A 19,969-nucleotide genomic window follows, 5' to 3' on the forward strand; every position below is an offset into this window, starting at 1 on the left:
CTCCCAGGTAGTGTTGGGTGCCCTATGGGCCTGTGGTTCGATGCAAGGCCCAAGGCTGAGCTGCAGTTGAGGCTTTGTTGTGTCAGGGATTAGTACTGGGGCCTTCCAGAGCCTCTCAGCAGTACAGGGGGCTGGAGGTCTCCAGGGCAGCACCCAGAGATGCACAGGGGACTATGCATATTCTGTTAATGTTTGAAGATGGGTAGGGTGCAGGCCTAGCATGTTCCCTAACCACTGTACTATCTCCTAGTCCCTAAACATTACTGGGTTTTTTTTCAATTTCAAGAAAGGGAATAGAACTTAATTTTTCATTCCTTTCATATAGAAATCCTGGAATTATAACAACTGATTTAGCCAAACATCGAAAAGAAGATACATGCTGTATTTAAACATCTCCCTTTAAAATGTTCAAAATCCTCCAAAAAAGAAAGATAAAAGGCATAAGAAAAATGAAAAACTGCCTTTCCCCATATACATACAAATAGAATTGAAGTGAATATGTGCACTAGTAAAAATAAAATACAACATGGACTGAAAATATAATTAAGGTTTGTATGCAGCAGCCAGTTAAGACAGGGTTTCTCAATTAGGAAAATTACTTGTGAGTTGAATAAAAGTGCTTTTAAAGGTATGGACAGGAGGAGGGGGTGAGTCCCTAAAACATGAAGGCTAATGGAACAGCCTTGGCTGGGCGGGGTGGAATAGAATTTATCAGTCAGATATCAAGATTGCTAAGTTTATATCTAAATCAATTTATTTAATCAATCTTAGTCAGATGACCTTAGTCATCTCTACTCAGACATTTTACTATATAGAACAAATATGGCTTCCACAAATAATACTAAAATACTAGAATTCCCTACCTTCCATTCAAAATCCAGCTGCTTCATAGCACGGTAAACTTCAGCCATAATGTCATATGGCTTGCTTTGACTTCTTATTCCAAGATGCCACTTAGCCTTTTTCACAGCTAAAGATTTGGGCTTCGTGGTATTCAGAGCATCCAGGGGGCATCGCGCTTTAGGGCTGTCTGCGATGAGAGGTGGCATCCTTTCGGGATGTGGTTTCAGTCCTGGGGGTATATGCATGGCACTATCATCCATAAAAGAACCAGTTGGGGGGCTGGAGGCGAGGTAGAACTCACTGGCTTGGTTCATTATTCTCCGATTGTCAATGATAAGATGGTAAGCCACTGCAAGCTGGTCTTGAGGGTCACCACTGTACAAGCTGTTCATTACTTCTGATTCTGTACACTCAAATTTCTCACACACTTCTTTCACAGCCTCGTCGTCAATGACATTAGCGTCGTAGGAGGGGTCTTCAGGAAATAAGTAACTGGGCAAATCTTCTTTAAACCATTCATGCTCTCTAGGAAAAATGTCACAATACACTATTCTAAGAACATGCACTAGCAAGCCCAAATTATTCAGACATGGGAAATACAACAAAACAACAACAACAAAAAAGTCCTCGTTTCTAGCAACTTACTACCTATGTAACCCTAGGAAATCTGTTAGCTCTTATCCTATTGTTATTCAAATTTTTATATTAAGACATATTTTATCAGACGTGAAATAAACTTTGGCATATCAGAGGAAATAACTGGCAGGATTTGTTGCTAATGAGAAAACATGAGCTTTCTAGCGAAGATTTAGAATTTTGTGTAATTTGTATCTGCCTCTATAAATTTAAGTTTCCCAGTGTTTAAAGATATTTCTAATGAACCAAGTGATAATAAAAAAATCTATTTTTATATTGTATAATGAAATATGTTGACATTTGGATGCTTTAAAATTATCCAATACCTTCCAAATGACCAATGCATGATGTCATACACAGGTAAGAAACCAATTTAAAATGCAAATAGATCAATGGAGTTTACTGTAATAAAGTATAAAGTTTACTGACAGATTTTATGACCTGACAATTACAACAAATTAAGTTGTTTAAAGTCAAAGAAAAATATTCTAAACTATTCCAAAAGCCATAAAATGTTTCATTTCTAAACACATATCTGAATTAGATTTTCTTCACAAATTTTAACATATTACAACAGACTGAATTAAAAAGCAGATGTAAGAACCTTGCTGGTATCTCTGATTAAGTCAAATATTAAAGGGGTTTGAAGAATGAAAAACTACCATTCATCACTGTATTTTTTGTTTTGGAAAATAAGGTTATTTTCAAAATTATTACATATATTACATAAATTCATTTGCAATATTTTGGGCACACTAAGGATATTCAGCTTTTTAATTAGTTTAAATTTTAACATAAAATAGGAATAATTTCTATTAAACTATCAAAGACACAACCATTTGTAGTTCTTCATTTTAAGAGTCCATAGGTGTCATAAAGCCAAAGTGCTGTGAATCATTCTCCTAAGCCATATGTCCTTATTTCTAGGTTTTTGCATCTGATGTCACTATTGTTACCCTAGATTAGCCGACCTCTTTTTATCTGAATTTAGGAGTATCTAACTTGTCTGTAAGAAGAAACGAAATCACTCAACCTTCCGGTATGTAGATGGAACTAGAAAGGGCAGCATGTTGAGTGAAGTCAGCCAAAAGCGAGGGAAAGATAAAGAATGATCTTGCACATGTGGTATATAAACATAGCATAAGAATAACTCAATGCCTCTTTTGCAGACCACAACACCCAAAAGGAGAGAGAGAACAAAAGGGAATGCCCTGCCACAGAGGCAGGGTGGGATGGGGGGATGGGTGTGGGAGGAATACTGGGATCCATGGTGGTGGAGAATGGGCACTGGTGGAGGGATGGGTATTTGATCACTGTATAATCGAAACCCAAGCACAAAAATTTGGAAGTCTACAACTGTACCTCATGGTGTTTCACTAATAAAAATTAAAAAAAAAAAAAAAGAATAGCAAATGGCCCAAAGCAACAAAACCAAAGAATTAAGCTAAACTTATAGAACTATAATTAGTTTCTTTTCTTTTTGGGTCACACCTGACGTTGCACAGGGGTTACTCCTGGCTCATGCACTCAGGAATCACTCCTTGCGGTGCTCGGGGGACCGTATGGAATGTTGGGAATCGAACCTGGGTGAGCCACGTTGTAAGGCAAACACCCTACCTGCTGTGCTATAGCTCTATCCTCTATAATTAGTTCTAATAGAAGAGATAGATTGGCTCCAGTCAGAACTACAGAACGGATGGAGGGGAGAAGGAACCAAGGGGGTGGGAGCGGGGAAGAGGACCCTGAGACAGTGGGGAGGGAAGCAGACACTCTGGTGGAGTGTGTGGGGTTGGAATGTTTTATGAATGAAACCCCGCCATGAACAGTACTGTAGATCACAGAACTGCAAATGAAAATAAAATATAAAAGTCTGGTGACAAAGATCATGAGTGGAAAATATAAAGTAAACAAAATGTAATTCAAAACAAGTCATTAGGAGAGCCACACTGAGATATTTAAGCAGATTATAACAACGATCAGAAGTCAGCTAGAAGTGGGAGAATACATTTTTCTATAGGAAAAGGAACAAAATACGTAAAGGCTCTGAGAGGAGAATTATATTTGTAAAGATTATTCTTCTTCAATAAAGAAACTGAATATGTTAAAATAATAATGGTGATGATAATATTATCAGGACAGTTGAAGTGTGAACGTGTCTGCCCTAGAGATATAGGCAAGGATGGAAATGGTACGACTTCTAATAGGTCTTCCTATTAGACATTCATACTTTCTAACAGTTATTTATTTTTTTTAACTTTTTTATTTAATCACTGTGAGACAGACTCTTAAAGAGCTGTTTTGATTTTTTTAAAATTCCACTAAACCTAGAATCTTTGAAACGAAGACTGTATGTCTTTATTTAATATCCTTTAGTTTTATTAGAAAATAAGTGCTCAATAAATACAGAATAAAGTAGTATATAACATAATTAGTCAATGAGTTTGTTTAATCACTACAAAATTCTAATATAAACTTATTAGATTATTAATAATAAGGATTCCTAGTATTTTTTCAACAAAATTGAAGATCAGAAATTGTTCCATGTCTAACATTTCCTTTTTTCCTTTTTTTGTTTTGTTCACATCTGGCAACAATGCTCAGGGGTTACTCCTGGGCCTGCACTCAGGAATTACTCCTGGTGATACTTGGGGGACCATATGAGATGCTGAGGATCAAACCCAGGTCGGCCGTGTGCAAGGCAAATGCCCTACCCACTGTCTTATTGCCCCAGTCCTCTCATGTTTAACATTTCTAAAATATCAACAACAATAAGATGTGCGCTTTTGAATGAATTTCAATAACTGTCTCCCCAAAAAATACCCCTAAAGATTTCTAAAAATATTACCAAATTCAACTTTTTTAGAATTCTGGAAATTAACCAAAGGCTCAACTAACAAAAAGAGTGCTTGTTCAACAGAAATTATTTAGAGTTAACCAAAAGTCGCTGGAACTGGACCCAGAGAACTGAAAACTTCTAATAAAAATCTTGTCTTTATCTCACCTGACTCAAAGCTCCCATTCTGCAAACATTCTTCTTCCCAGAAAAAATATCAAAAAACGATTAACAGAAATTATCTAACATTCTAGCTACCTAAAGCAGCAGGAGGGGATGTAATAAGCATGAAAATGACAAAGAAATGTTAGCTGATCTTAATTAAATTAACAAAGCAAACTTCAAAAGTGGCAGCCTATGACAAATAATTCAAAGTTTATGGAATCGGTTCAGTCAAATCACTAAACAGGCAAGAGCAACAACATATAGTAATCACAAATTCAAGGTAACATCCAAACTAAATAACACATATGGCCAACAAAAACCGGGACATGGATGTGCACAGTAACATAATTCGTAAGAGCTAAAAGAAGAAACAATTCACATATAACCTGATGATAAATAAAATGCACATTCATGTACAATGAATTACTTTGTATGTAAAAAAATGAATGAGTTACTGATATATAGGACACCGTGAAAGAACCATGAATATGTGCTGAGTCAAAAGCTAGACTCAAAAGGAGACATGTTGTATGTTTATTTATTTAAGCTGTCCATATAAATAGATAAAGACAAAAAGTTGATTTCTAGGGCTTGAAAGGAAGAAATCTGAGGAGTAATCTCAATTAGTAGGTCCAGACTTCCATTTAAGGATTACAAGTTTTGGGACAAGACAGTGGGGTGCTAATTGGCTGGAGCGATAGCACAGCGGGTAGGGCATTCGCCTTACAAGCGGCCAACATGGCCGACCCGAGTTCGATTCCTCCGCCCCTCTCGGAGAGCCCGGCAAGCTACCGAGAGTATTCGATATGCCAGACACAGTAACAACAAAGTCTCCAATGGAGACGTTACCACTATGTATATTTATAAATATACGAAAAACCACTGGATTGTATAATGTATTAGAACAAATTTACAGTATGTAAAACTATATAAATACATGTTTATAATAATACAAAATTTGATTTAAATTTAGGTAAATTAAATCTTATGATTTATAAGGAAAGGCCAATTAAAAGCCATCTCTCCAGCTTTTAGATTTTAGCAGTTTTTGAATGAACTCTACAAGGTAAGCAGTAGCCAGATGTTTAGAAGATTCATCTGTGACAAAATCAATTCATTTCAACTACACAGTTGTCAGAAATTATATCTTTGCAGCACTACAATCTAATAAGTATTTCTGATTAAATTTGAGAAACCTCACACTATGTCCAAACTTCTTAAGGTTTCTATATAATCATTTAAAAATAATATTACTAGCTAATATTTTGTGTCAGGCAATATTCTGAAAGCTTTAATTATATTAGATTGTATATTTCCAGTATCCGATTTTAATTGACTTTAGACTTACAGAAATAACAAACTCTCATGGTTCAATCTAAGACTCCCAACAAACCCACTATATATGATATAACTAGATTCATACGCTAATTGCCAGTGAACAGAAGAATAAGTTAATAGCTGAACTTCAGACCTTTCACATTTAATCATAGGAACATAAACAGTAATACAAAGATTAAGGCACTTGAAGAACATAAAGAGGCAATTTTCATATAGATGATGTCTGTCTAGTTCACTGTTATATTCCCAACACATAGTACATGACCTTAAAGTGCAAAATAATTAAGATGCGAAGCAAAATCTATTGAATAAATACATATTCTAACTCCCAATTCCCTACTATAAAACCCACAAAGGAATAACTGTAAGACAAAATGTAGAAATAAAATAGGGTGTACTGAAAGGAAAGTATCACAGAACAGGTAAAACAATTTGATTTATGAAAATAATATATATTTTGGACTCAATTTCTGAACTGAGTCCCTCTTCTGCCTCTTACCATATGTATAATTTTCAACAAACACAGAATTACTCAGCATTTTAAATACATGTGGCTTTCTGTATTTTATATGAAGTAATACTTGTTCCCCAATTTAAAATTTAATAGGAACAAAAAGACACCAACATAAAAAAAAAAACCTTTAAAAGATTTTTTGTTTTTTTGGCTTCTTCTCCCTTTGGTTTTGAGGTATCACCTGGTTGTGCTCAAGATTTATTCCTGGCTCTGTGCTTAGGGGTCACTTCTGGCAGTGCTCAGGGGACCATATGTGATGCCAGAGTTACAACCAGGGTCAGCTGCATGCAAGGTAACGTAACTCCTGTACTAGCTCTCTGCCCCCTGAAATCTTACTTGTTACTCTGGAAGAATAGTGCTTTTTTGGTTGTCATTTAGCTTTTGTACCACACAGCCATTGGTGATCAAGGATCACTCCTGGCAGGGTATGGGGGACCATATGCAGTTGAGGGAATCTCTCCAGGGTCACCATATGTAGGGCAAATGCCTTAACATTTATACTATCTCTCCATCCCAATAATATATACTTTTCAAGCACCAGAGCCATGACAAGTTTAAAATGCCTGATGTACAATAGCTATTTAAAAATAATTCTTTCACTGTAAAGCTGTATCATATAAAGAATTCTCAAACACAAGTGGAGAAGATGGTTCAAAGGGCTGCAGCAAAGTTTTTGCATGCGAGAGCCCTGGTTTAGATTACCAGAGGGAGTGACCCAAAATGAAAAAAAAAAAGAATGTTCAAATGTTTTTTAAAAAATCTGAAAGACCAGAGAGATAATGCATAAGGGTTAAGGCTTGTCATGTAGCTGACCCTGGGTCAATAACTGGAACCAGAGATTGCAGCCCTGGAGGCTCCAAGCACCAGCCGAGGAGCCTGAGCAGCCCATTCCTGGGCTCTTGCTTTGAACCACAGGCGGGTTAGTCAAGAATCTCTGGGAGAGGCCTCCAGAACTCTGCACATGGGGTTGGAGCCTTGGTACAATGGCAGGGAATTTGCCTTGCGCGCGGTTGACCCCAGTTCGATCCCCAGCATCCCATATGGTCCCCTGTGCAACACCAGGAGTAATTCCTGAGCACAGAACCAGGAGTAACCCCTGAGCACTACCAGGGGAGAGCCAAAAAGCCAGAACAAGCAAACAAATTAACAAACCTCTGTGTACCACTTGGAAGCCATCCCCATAAGAAACCCTGAAATGTATACACTTTAAAATGATGAGAATTATCATTCAAGTTATTGCATTATTTTAAGTATAGAAATATTAATCCTTTATACCACCCAACATTTGTGTAAATAAAACTTACCCTAGCAGACTTTTATTTTCATTTTCCTTCTAAACCCTATAAATAAATATCTGTTCTAAAATAAACTCCCTCATTTTACTATTCTAAATGTATGTGTGTATACAAACAGGCAAAAGTATATATTTACATCAAAATACCTAATTTTCCTTCTGAGAAGCTAATTAAGTGAGCTACTCTAAAGAACTATGAATATAAATGGTTCTCCTCAAATTTATTTCCATAATTAAATCTGGTGCTCATTTACACTATATTTTTTGAGGGACTTTCTTCTTTAAACTTTATTACGGAGGTGGTGACACCTCCACACATACAGATGAATAAAGCTAAACTCCTACAATTCGAGAGAACTGTAAATCAGTGACAAGTTGGTTAAATTTTTTTTTTCGATAGATTATCACCATGTTAAGTCACTCACTGGCCCTGCTCTTCCGATTCATGACTAAATCTCTGAGGAGATGCAATCCACGCAGCTAATATTTATAAACACATCAGCCTCCCAGCTGAAAACTCTGGGTCACCCTTGGGAGGGCAGGCCAAGTACCCGTCCTGTGGAAGCTTCAGCAGCCACACCCACACCCCACCACTACCACCAAACCAAAGGCCCAATTCCACTGTTTTGCTAGTGATCTCTGCAGAGACACCAAACCTTAAAGATTCCAGGCACTTGGTGTTCAGGCTGAAAACTCTGGGGTCTTCTTGGAGTGGGGGCAGCAGCCTCTCCCCATCTCCCATACTTCCAGAAGTCCCAGCAGCCATGTCCAGCTCGCACAGCCTCCACCCTGTCAATTCATCTGTTCAGTTCTATAGATCCAGAAGTTTCTGGACCACAAGGCTGCATATGTCGAGTCACCCACTGGTCCTGCTCTTCTGATTCATGATTAGCATCAAGAAGATGCAAGGCCAGCAGCTAAACTTCATGGACACATCCTCCTCTGTGTTAATAATTTCCAAAATTACTTATGACTTGACTTCTCCAAATTCCATAATACTGAATCTAGCAGGAGCTCATCCAATGAGATGACAAAGTCACATAGAAATCAACTAAACTCAAGAAACAAATAACAGAAAAAACACAATAACACAGAAGCTGGGAGGTTAACTTCACCTGGAAGGGTGTAGAAGTAAGCAGAGGGTCTGAGATGTGGACATGGTCCTTTTATGCACTTTTATATTTTTATGTGTGAGGCCTGAATACTAAAGAAAGACTGGGGCAACAAAAGACTATAAGACTACAAAGGAATCACCCTTGATGCAAAAAAGATAAGCATGGGGCTGGAGCAATAGCACAGTGGGTAGGGTGTTTGCTTTGCACATAGCCGACCCAGGTTCAATTCCCAGCATCCCATATGGTCCCCTGAGCACCGCGAGGGGTAATTTCTGAGTGCAGAACCAGGAGTAACCCCTATGCATCACCAGGTGTGACTCAAAAATAAAAAAAAAAAGATACGCAGCTGTCAACAACTATCACTATCCAAGGAGCCAATATTTACAGAGTACAGTCATTCTGACTTATGAAAAGAAGGTTCTAGAAGACATGAAGAAAGCACACTGTAAATATTTACCTGATGAAATATTAGGTAAGAATAAGAAAATCTCAAAGGAATAGGAAAAAGGCAATAGAAAATCCTACTGGGGTACGGAACGCCGTAATAGCCATAGTGAACCAACAACTAGACTTCAAATTTTCTCATATAACAAGGACCCCTTCACAGCCAACTGACTAGAAGCTATTTTTGGATTCAAAAACATACCAAAACTTTTATGCTTTATCTCATCAACCATATATAAACAATATGAATCTCACCCCATTTTTATAGTTGAAATATTTTCAAATACTTTATATGACATGCTTCATTCTATGCATATCCTCTCTACCCTTATGAAGTACAATTTTTTTTGTTTGAGGCCACACTAAGATTACTCCTAGCTCTGTGCTCAAGGAGCACTCCTACAGTGCTCGGAGGACCATTATGGATGCTTTGGATTAAGCCAGGGTGTAGGATGACATGCAAGGTGACCACTTTGACCCTCATACTACCACTCTAGCCACTAACCTTAAATTTTTAAGAGACAGAAGATACACTGGAAGGCCACTATAATTATTGTTAAAATTATAAAAGATAAAAGATATATTTAAATAGAAGAAATTAAATATTGCCATAAGAAATCAGAATAATTTAACAGGTGACATGTGAGCAGAATTTTGAAAGATGAATATGTATTCATCGAAAAAGAAGCATAAAAGGGGGCTGGAAAGATAATAAGGCAGGTAAGACACGTGCCTTGCACATAGCTAACTTGGGTTATATTTAAAAGATGAGCGAAATGATTTGAATTGTGAAATAAGAAAGAAAAACTTTTTGTGAAACAAAGATTACAGAGCCTAATATAAGCTTTGTGGCGAAGCATTTAAATACTAGAAGATAAGCATTACAATAATGAAAAGAAAAATCACCTTATATCTTTGATAGTTGCTCGTTTCAGAGGGTCAACCTGCAGCATATGCATCAGAAGAGTGGCAACAGAACGGTTGAGATATTCTGGAATATAAAAAACACCCCCTCTGATCTTCTTAAATAGCGTGGGTACATGTTCATCATCAAATGGGAGAGTGCCACAGAGGAGAGCATACAAAATCACACCACAGCTCCAGATATCCACTTCAGGGCCTGCATAGAGTCTAAGAGAAGATGATAACACAAATTAGAAATACAACTGTCACTTTTATCATCTACATGCACCTGATTTTTAGATATACGCAGTGCAGACCAGATTAGGTACTGATTTCCGAAATTTTAAACAACGTTCATGGCCAATTCCCAACATTCTTTTGCAAGTAGAATAATTATTTTTTTAATGCTTCTTTCCTCAAGAGAACAATTTAGTTAGCCAGGAGAAAATGTCATTTTATTTATTTTGAGTTCACTTAAAGTAATAGTCTAAATAATAAACTAATTCTGTCTCTAATATTTTATCGAAGTAACTATGCATTATAATATTAGTTTCAAATGTGCATCACTGAAAATCAAGTCCAATTTTACCCTTCACTATCATTTGTACTGGTTTACAACACCCCCCTCCTTTTTGGTAATCACCAACTGGTCTTATACTCCAGAAATCTGTTGGGTTTTGGTTTGATTTAGTTCATCTGTTTGCTTTCTCTAAATACTACATGTTAGTAAAATTGTACAATGTTTGTTCTCTATCTGTTTTTTCCACTAAGTATGATGATCTCTCGGTTCATCCGTGTTGTTGTAAATGGCAATATTTGTACTTCTTATAGCTCCAGCAATTATTAGCAGAATACAACAAAGTAGGTGACCATAAAATTAAACGATATAGTAGGTAAGTTGAACATTTTTGTTGTAAAACTACAAGAAAGAAAAATTCATACATCATTTTATCCATGACCTATTTTATTGAATATTTTAAACAGTAAAGTAGCTGAATAGTCCTGTGGCAATCTCTTTGCTAGTATTTATCCTGTATCATATTACCGTAAGTACACAGAGCTTTTTTTCCCATTCTAATTATTGGTAGCTCCCAGCACTAAGAAGAGTCCCAGATAACTGACATAAAATGTCATTCTTTTTTAATCCTCTCACCTTTCTACACTATTAAAATTCCCTTGATTGCAAACTACCAATTTCAATCACAGGCCTGAGGCAATGAAGTAAATACAATTCCAATTAAAAGAATATGACCCATTTCACAAGGAGGCTACTATGTTTGCCCTGTATCTGCTACATACAATACCTTTTCTATATTTTCTCTCAGAATCTCTAAAATTTTCAGACAAGTTTATCACTGAAATCTGTATAAACATTTTAAAATTATGCTTATGTATAAGCTTCATAATTAATTGCTATCTCCTTGTGAAGGGTTTAATTACATAAAATTGCATTAACTATTCCCCATCCCAATCTCATTCTTCCAAACACAAAATATTGAAAAGCACTCGGCGTACTTAATTATATTACCTGCCTGAGATGACTTCAGGTGCTGCATAATTTGGAGATCCACAACTAGTTCGCAAAAATTCACCATCTGACATCATATTAGATAACCCTAAAAATAAGAGTAATTTTTACCTACCAGATATTTTAAAGTAGATTTAGATAAACATATTATAAGAAAAAGAAAGTCTTCAATGTTTCATACATTATTTTTAAAGCAACGAAAAGCATTTGTTAGACCAGAAAAAAAAACATTCCACAGTATTTACCTATACGATGATTTTTCAAAAGATAGTCAAATTCATCTCCTATAGAAAAATGCTAGAACACTTCATAAATATGAGGTCACTCCAAATTATATGAAATTCCACATACATAAACACATCAAAATATTATTCATCTATCTCCATTGTTGGAAAAATAAAGACTAATACTTTTTTTATACCATGCTTTCAAATATCTTTAATAGAAAGAATCCCTACATAGAAAGCAGACAGACTCCAATTCATAAATATTACATTCCAAAAGTTTTTCGGTTTGGAAAGCTTTGGTTCAGCAGAGAAAAAGTGATATATCAAATGAAAAATCAGTTGGATCTGGTACTAAACAAAGCTCTGTGAATCAGAGAAGGATGAGGAAATCCACCCTGGTCTAAAAAAAGGATAGAAGAACAAGTTCCCTAGCTTCTTGATTAATGGCAATGTATCACATAAATATTTTAAATAAAGGCCATGGAGGAATGGCTCAAATGACAAAGTCACATGCTTTGCATATGACAGCCTTGGGTTCAATTCCTGGTACCACATGGTCCCCTGAGTGCCACTGGGAGTATCTACCTGGACCTCTTCTCCCTTCCCCAGGCACCACACCAAGTAGAGCCCCAGTTCTCCAAAAATATTTTTTAAATAAGCAACACCAAACTCTGGCAACCTTCTATCTCTCTTTCCACAACCTCTGTTCTCCTAAGTCTTTTATCGGATATGCTACATGATATCCTATCCTGATATGTTAATGCCCTCCTCCCCAAAGTATTGCCTAAAATAGACATTTTTGTCTTTTAGTTTAACCCTGACAAATTCTCACTTTTTTAACCATGCTGTGGCCCTGAGCTCTTTTAACATCTTTCTTGATCAAGTCAGAAAAGCTACAAAGCTCCAAAACTGCATGTATAGGTCGTTTACCTCTGTTCACTAACTTTCATCAGGAAAAAAATACCCACATTCTCATTACATTTTCCATGGAGTTTATGAAATTCACACACAAAAGTTAAATATTTCCTTAAGCGGAAATACAGATTGAATGGACTGACCTTGGTGCTATCCTCTAACTTCTCCAGAGAAAGATACATTTTTTAAGTATATTTAAGTCAATAGAATAAGCTAGAAAGTAGACTAGGTAACATCCCTTTTTAAGGTGTTGAAACTGCAAGTTCTTATTTTTTAAGAACTGTTACCCTCTTTGAAAGGCTACCTGGAGTTTCTGAACAAGCCTAGAGTTGCATACCAAAGTCAGCTATCTTGGCATTCATATGTGCATCCAATAGTACATTTTCTGGTTTCAGATCTCTGTGAACAACCATATGCCTATGGCAATAATCCACAGCGGAAAGAATCTGCTGAAAAAGTCGCCTGGCCTCCATCTCTTCAACCTATCAAATAAAAAAGAAGCTGTACTAAGAATTTGGGAACATCTAAAAAGCAAGATCTTTTGTCTCAAAATCAGCCTAAAAATTCCTACAAAAACTGTTAAGAGTTGTGTTAGAATTCTCAGAATAAGATAAACATTTAACATCATAGTTTATCAATGATGTTAAACATCATAAATTTAAACATCATAGTTTATCAATGGTTTTCTTTATTACTAAGTAGTAATAATGTTTTTAATTAATAGCACTAAATGGGCACAAAGATTTAGAAAATCAGCAAGCAAAATATAATACAAAACAAAACTTAGATGAAAGTGCTAAGAAAGAGAAATACCCAAAATTTCAACATAGTATTTTGGAACATATTTTTCATTGGGAAAAGTATAGATATCATGTTGGCAATTAAGTATAAACATTTCCTAAAATTAGTAATTCAAAAGGTGGAATTTTAAGCAGAAAGAAAGAGAAAGGAAGGAAGGAAGGAAGGAAGGAAGGAAGGAAGGAAGGAAGGAAAGAAGGAAGGGAGGGAGGGAGGGAGGGAGGGAGGGAGGGAAAGAGAGAGAAAGAAAGAGAGAGAGAGAAAGAAAGAGAGAGAAAGAAAGAAAGAAAGAAAGAAAGAAAGAAAAAAGAAAAAAGAAAGAAAGAGGTATACTCCATGTTTAGTGGCAGCCTGGAGATACCTTTGCGATATGCTATTTGTCACTGCTTTTCTCTCTTTTGGGGCAAGGATTTATAGTACCAGAACAGAATGTTACTCACCCGTCCATGTTTACAGATGTAGTCAAATAATTCACCACCAGACACATATTCCATTACCATAAAAAAATCTGTAGGAGTACTGATCACCTGGTATCTGTTTTATAAATGAAAACAGTTGATAAAAATGTTATTTTAACTGAAATCAACCTAGTATCTAGTCTTGCTATACTTTTATATTCTATCATTTCACTTTTTAAAATGGCAACAAATCTTATAACATTATCTAAAAAACACAGAGGTAAAACATGAAGCTTTAAAAATCTATCTACTTTTTGAGGCTTATTAACATCAAATCCGCCCCTTCGTGTTTATATAACTAAAATATTTCACTCCTTAACAACCAAGTATTAAGCATTTTCCTTAACAAAAATTTGTTTATTGTTTAAAGAGTATAATAAACACAGTAAAGGAATAAACAAACAATAGCAATGGCAACAGACCCTGAGAGAAAGCTTACAGAACAAAAATGCCACATGTGGGGTATGGAGAGGTCTGAGAAATAGTAGTGGAAGGACCCTAACACTCTGATGGTGGCTGTGGTATTACATTGTCTGCCTAAAACCTTAACACGATGCCTAAAGAAACAAAAAATTTTAAGTACCATATGTTTAAATATAATAATATGTTAGAAATATTAAACATCATGAGATACAATCAGTAAAAACCCAAAACTTAATAACTAACCCTTTCTTCAGTAAAATACCAGCAAAAATTAAATGGTCTTAAAACTTGGTTGATTTTTAATCAGAATAAAGATAAGTCTGCATGCTATAATTAGGCAGTATGCCCATTATATTTATCATTGGATAAATATAATGGTAGCGAGTGAAGAGCCGAGCCAGTGTATTGATGAGTACTGACGGCAGGTTCTTCAGGTGTTCAGGTCTGACCTTGTCTGGGCCGGGTGCTGTTTGCTTCTTTACTGACGAAATGGCGTGTCGGATTTCGGAAGGGAGAACGTTGGGAACGACATACCCATCCTGTGGAATTTGGTATGTCGGCAAGTGGACATGGCTATCGAAGAGATTTGAGTAGAAGTCATGGATAATCTTCTCCATTGCCGTTCTGGAGGATGTGATGGATCCATCAGGACGTCGGAGGGCAGTCATCTTGGTCTTATAGTTGGCGAACGACAGGCGGGCCTTACGAATACTTTTCCTGGCTTCTGCCGCATCTACCAGTACTTCTGCTCTTCTCTCTTTGAGGTCTTCCTTGATCGCATCTCTGCACTGCTTTGCAAGCTCGGACGTTAGCTTGCGGTTGCCTGAGGCATGCGCCAAACCACGCTGGCGAATTAGCTCAAGAGTTTTCGAAGATAGGCGACTTTTTGTGGCTATCTCTCTCTTGGCATTCCTCGCACATTCATGGAGGTGCTGAACCAGTCGATCGTATTCCTCGTCAATGTTGTCAACAATGGCATCTTCCCATGTTGCCGCAATAGTACCAAAGAGTTCCCAGTTGGTGGTCGTTCTGGGAGTTCTCTTTTTGAACTTTGCAGCCCTTTCTCCCCGCTCTGTGAAGTAGAATTTTGCACGAAGGAGACGGTGGTCCGATCCCGTTCGAAATTTTGGGACAACAGCGACATCAGTCAGGCAAAACCGTCGATTGAATATGATGTGGTCTATTTCGTTGTGGAATCGTCCACCGGGAGACTCCCATGTCCATCGTTTAGATTCTGCCTTCTGGAACTGTGAGTTACCATGAATGGTCTTGGTCGACATGATGAACTCAGACAGTCTCTCACCCTGTTCGTTCCATTCTAGGCCATGGGTTCCGATGTGAAGTTCTTCAGCTGATCTTCTCGGTCCTATCTTGGCATTAAAATCACCCACAATGATCTTGTAGAAGGTGTGGTCTTCTTTATAGAACTTCTCTAGCTCCATGTAGAACTTCTCGATTTCTCTTTCATCATAATGAGATGTTGGTGCATAGACAACGAAGATAGAAACTGCAGGCAGTGAGCCACATCTATTCAAATGTAAACGTCCGATTCGGGTTGTTAGGCATTCGAATGAATCAATGCTCTTGGCCAAGTTTGTGTTGATAAGGACACCGACGCCTCCAACACCTCTTTTATCACATGTTCCGAGGAACAATTCTTCTCCAGTGTCGAAAACGGCATGGTGAGATTCGTGTCTTCTTGTCTCGGTCAGACCAATGATGTCGTACTTGATCATTCGCGCTTGTACCATCAGGTCCTCGATGGATGCATCTGATGCTAGCGTACGTGCATTGAAAGTACAGACGATCATTTTTGTCTTTCTTCGTTGTGGCAGCCTAGGTCGGCCTTGAGATTTTGTCGGCCTCTCCTTTCTCATCCTTCTCAGTGCTGCCATGTCGGTGAAGCCTTCAGGGTCAGGTGAATGAGACCAGTTGTAGTTACTGGTTTTGGCATATCGAATACACAGCGGATAGCTTGCCAGGCTCTTCCGTGCGGGCGGAATACTCTCGGTAGCTTGCCAGTCTTTCCGAGAGGTATAGAGGCTTTTGGGGTGACCTCTAATCACCCTTGTAGGTGTTACCATATTTGAACCCTATCAAATATGGTACGACAATTCCAGAAGACGGGTATTTAGTGACTTATGATGTGTCGCGCGGCCGCTTGCGGCCGCGCGGGTCCGGAAAGCGTCCTGGAGTGTGGCGACGGCTGGGTAGTGGAAGTAGTGTCGAGAGTGGAAGTCTGCCAGTGGGGTATTTATCTGGGTAGGGTGGGTCTCCTGTGCACAATTCGATCCCTGGGTGGTTGATGGAAGCAGACAGGGCAGGGTAGGGTGGGGCTCCTGATTAGAATCCCTTTGTCACCTTGTTCTGTGGGTCTTCAGTTGTGCGTGGGTCTCGGCCGGAGCTGCCGCGCGGGTCCGGAAAGCGTCCTGGAGTGTGGCGACGGCTGGGTAGTGGAAGTAGTGTCGAGAGTGGAAGTCTGCCAGTGGGGTATTTATCTGGGTAGGGTGGGTCTCCTGTGCACAATTCGATCCCTGGGTGGTTGATGGAAGCAGACAGGGCAGGGTAGGGTGGGGCTCCTGATTAGAATCCCTTTGTCACCTTGTTCTGTGGGTCTTCAGTTGTGCGTGGGTCTCGGCCGGAGCTGCCGCGCGGGTCCGGAAAGCGTCCTGGAGTGTGGCGACGGCTGGGTAGTGGAAGTAGTGTCGAGAGTGGAAGTCTGCCAGTGGGGTATTTATCTGGGTAGGGTGGGTCTCCTGTGCACAATTCGATCCCTGGGTGGTTGATGGAAGCAGACAGGGCAGGGTAGGGTGGGGCTCCTGATTAGAATCCCTTTGTCACCTTGTTCTGTGGGTCTTCAGTTGTGCGTGGGTCTCGGCCGGAGCTGCCGCGCGGGTCCGGAAAGCGTCCTGGAGTGTGGCGACGGCTGGGTAGTGGAAGTAGTGTCGAGAGTGGAAGTCTGCCAGTGGGGTATTTATCTGGGTAGGGTGGGTCTCCTGTGCACAATTCGATCCCTGGGTGGTTGATGGAAGCAGACAGGGCAGGGTAGGGTGGGGCTCCTGATTAGAATCCCTTTGTCACCTTGTTCTGTGGGTCTTCAGTTGTGCGTGGGTCTCGGCCGGAGCTGCCGCGCGGGTCCGGAAAGCGTCCTGGAGTGTGGCGACGGCTGGGTAGTGGAAGTAGTGTCGAGAGTGGAAGTCTGCCAGTGGGGTATTTATCTGGGTAGGGTGGGTCTCCTGTGCACAATTCGATCCCTGGGTGGTTGATGGAAGCAGACAGGGCAGGGTAGGGTGGGGCTCCTGATTAGAATCCCTTTGTCACCTTGTTCTGTGGGTCTTCAGTTGTGCGTGGGTCTCGGCCGGAGCTGCCGCGCGGGTCCGGAAAGCGTCCTGGAGTGTGGCGACGGCTGGGTAGTGGAAGTAGTGTCGAGAGTGGAAGTCTGCCAGTGGGGTATTTATCTGGGTAGGGTGGGTCTCCTGTGCACAATTCGATCCCTGGGTGGTTGATGGAAGCAGACAGGGCAGGGTAGGGTGGGGCTCCTGATTAGAATCCCTTTGTCACCTGTGGTGGTGGGAGCAAGCAGAGAAGCTCTGTCCCTGGGTCCACCGAGCCTGGAGTCCAAGGTCTCAGAGAGTTCCGCTTACCTTGTTCTGTGGGTCTTCAGTTGTGCGTGGGTCTCGGCCGGAGCTGCCGCGCGGGTCCAGAAAGCGTCCTGGAGTGTGGCGACGGCTGGGTAGTGGAAGTACTGTCTGAATGCAAGGTTCCATCTCAATGGAAAACCAGCAGGACCGTACTACTGTTCAAGAAGGGAGACATCCATGACATTGGCAACTATCGCCCGATCTGCCTATTGTCTGTCATCTACAAGTTGTTCACTCGAGTCATCCTGAATAGGATTGGCAGAACACTAGATGAAGGACAACCATGTGAGCAAGCAGGGTTCCGCAAAGGATTCAGCACCATCGACCATATCCACACGATAACCAAACTCATTGAGGTTTCTCGGGAGTTCAAGATGCCGCTCTGCTTAACGTTCATTGATTTAAAGAAGGCCTTTGATTCTGTTGAGACGGAAGCGGTCATTGAAGCCCTAGCCAATCAGGGCATTCAAGCCCAATATATCAGGATCCTCCGTGAGCTGTATTGCGGATTCACTACCAGGATCTCACCATTCTACAAAGAAGTGATCGTTGATGTCAAGAGAGGGGTGCGGCAGGGTGATACCATTTCACCGAAACTCTTCAGTGCCACCCTCGAGAACATCATGCGACGACTGGAATGGGAAGGAATGGGAGTGAAGATAGATGGTCGGCAACTACACCACCTCCGCTTTGCTGATGACATTGTTTTAATAACACCAAACATCAGCCAAGCGGCACAAATGCTGGCCGACTTTGACCGTGAGTGTGGAAAGGTAGGACTACAGCTGAATCTTACGAAGACAATGTTTATGAGAAACAGCCTTGTTCCTGACGCCCCATTCGCTCTCAATGGAACGACCATCTCTGAATGCAACAGCTATGTGTACCTAGGTCGAGAGGTCAACATGAGAAATGACCTGGCACCCGAGCTGCGCAGGAGGAAGAGAGCGGCTTGGAACGCCTTCAAGAACGTCGAAGAAATAGCTAAGAGGACGAAGAACCTCCGGCTCCGGGCACATCTCTTTGATTCCACTGTTCTTCCTGCATTAACATACGCCTCAGAGACCTGGGCCCTACGCAAACAAGATGAGAACGCCATTCAGGTCTCCCAAAGAAGAATAGAAAGAGCTATGCTTGGAATATCACGTTTCACTCAAATGAGAGAACGAATCCGGAGTTCTGACATCCGTCGACGATCAAGGATCAGGGACGCTGTCTCATTTGCCAAGGTGTCGAAAATCAGATGGGCTGGTCACGTAATGAGATTTAAAGACGACCGTTCGACTAGAGCTGTTACTGATTGGATTCCACGGGATGTCAAGAGACCGCGTGGCCGCCCACCTACCAGATGGTCAGACTTCTTTGTCAAGGTCATGAACGATCGGTTTGAGGCCCTCCATGTTCCCGGAGCGAAGAGATGCCATTGGGCTACACTAGCACGCGACAGGGACAAATGGAGACGTTACTGGCGCCCGCTCGAGCAAATCGACGACTAACGGGAAGTTAAGTGATTAAGTGATTAAGTGAAATATAATGGAGCGATAGCAACTTGGCCACTGGAGCGATAGCACAGCGATAGCACAGGGCTGGAGCGATAGCACAGCGGTAGGGCGTTTGCCTTGCATGCAGCCAACATGGCCGACCCGAGTTCGATTCCTCTGCCCCTCTTGGAGAGCCTGGCAAGCTACTGAGAGTATCTCGCCCGCACAGCAGAGCCTGGCAAGCTCCCGGTGACGTATTTGATATGCCAAACACAGTAACAACAAAGTCTCCAATGGAGACGTTATTGGGCCCGCTCGAGCAAATCGAAGATCAAGGGAGGGCCTTTACTTTACTTTACTATTTATCACTATTTAAGAAAAAAATAAAGTTTACCTTTCTTTGACTAACCAAA

The 19,969-nt window shown here is 40.1% G+C and overlaps 1 protein-coding gene across 1 annotated transcript in view; it reads right to left on the reverse strand.

The window, feature by feature from the left end:
• PRKAA2 (protein kinase AMP-activated catalytic subunit alpha 2) overlaps positions 1-19,969 on the reverse strand; it is a 64,558-nt gene that overhangs the window by 2,853 nt on the left and 41,736 nt on the right. The window contains exons 3-7 of the mRNA XM_056122349.1: positions 13,994-14,087; positions 13,093-13,237; positions 11,614-11,701; positions 10,089-10,313; positions 864-1,368 (exon numbers count right to left, since the gene is read on the reverse strand). Of these exons, the coding sequence (XP_055978324.1) occupies positions 864-1,368; positions 10,089-10,313; positions 11,614-11,701; positions 13,093-13,237; positions 13,994-14,087 (1,057 nt within the window). The remainder of the gene's footprint in view (positions 1-863; positions 1,369-10,088; positions 10,314-11,613; positions 11,702-13,092; positions 13,238-13,993; positions 14,088-19,969) is intronic.

Source organism: Sorex fumeus, unplaced genomic scaffold, assembly GCF_029834395.1.
Source record: "Sorex fumeus unplaced genomic scaffold, SorFum_2.1 ptg000045l, whole genome shotgun sequence".
Classification (NCBI taxonomy): Eukaryota; Metazoa; Chordata; class Mammalia; order Eulipotyphla; family Soricidae; genus Sorex; species Sorex fumeus.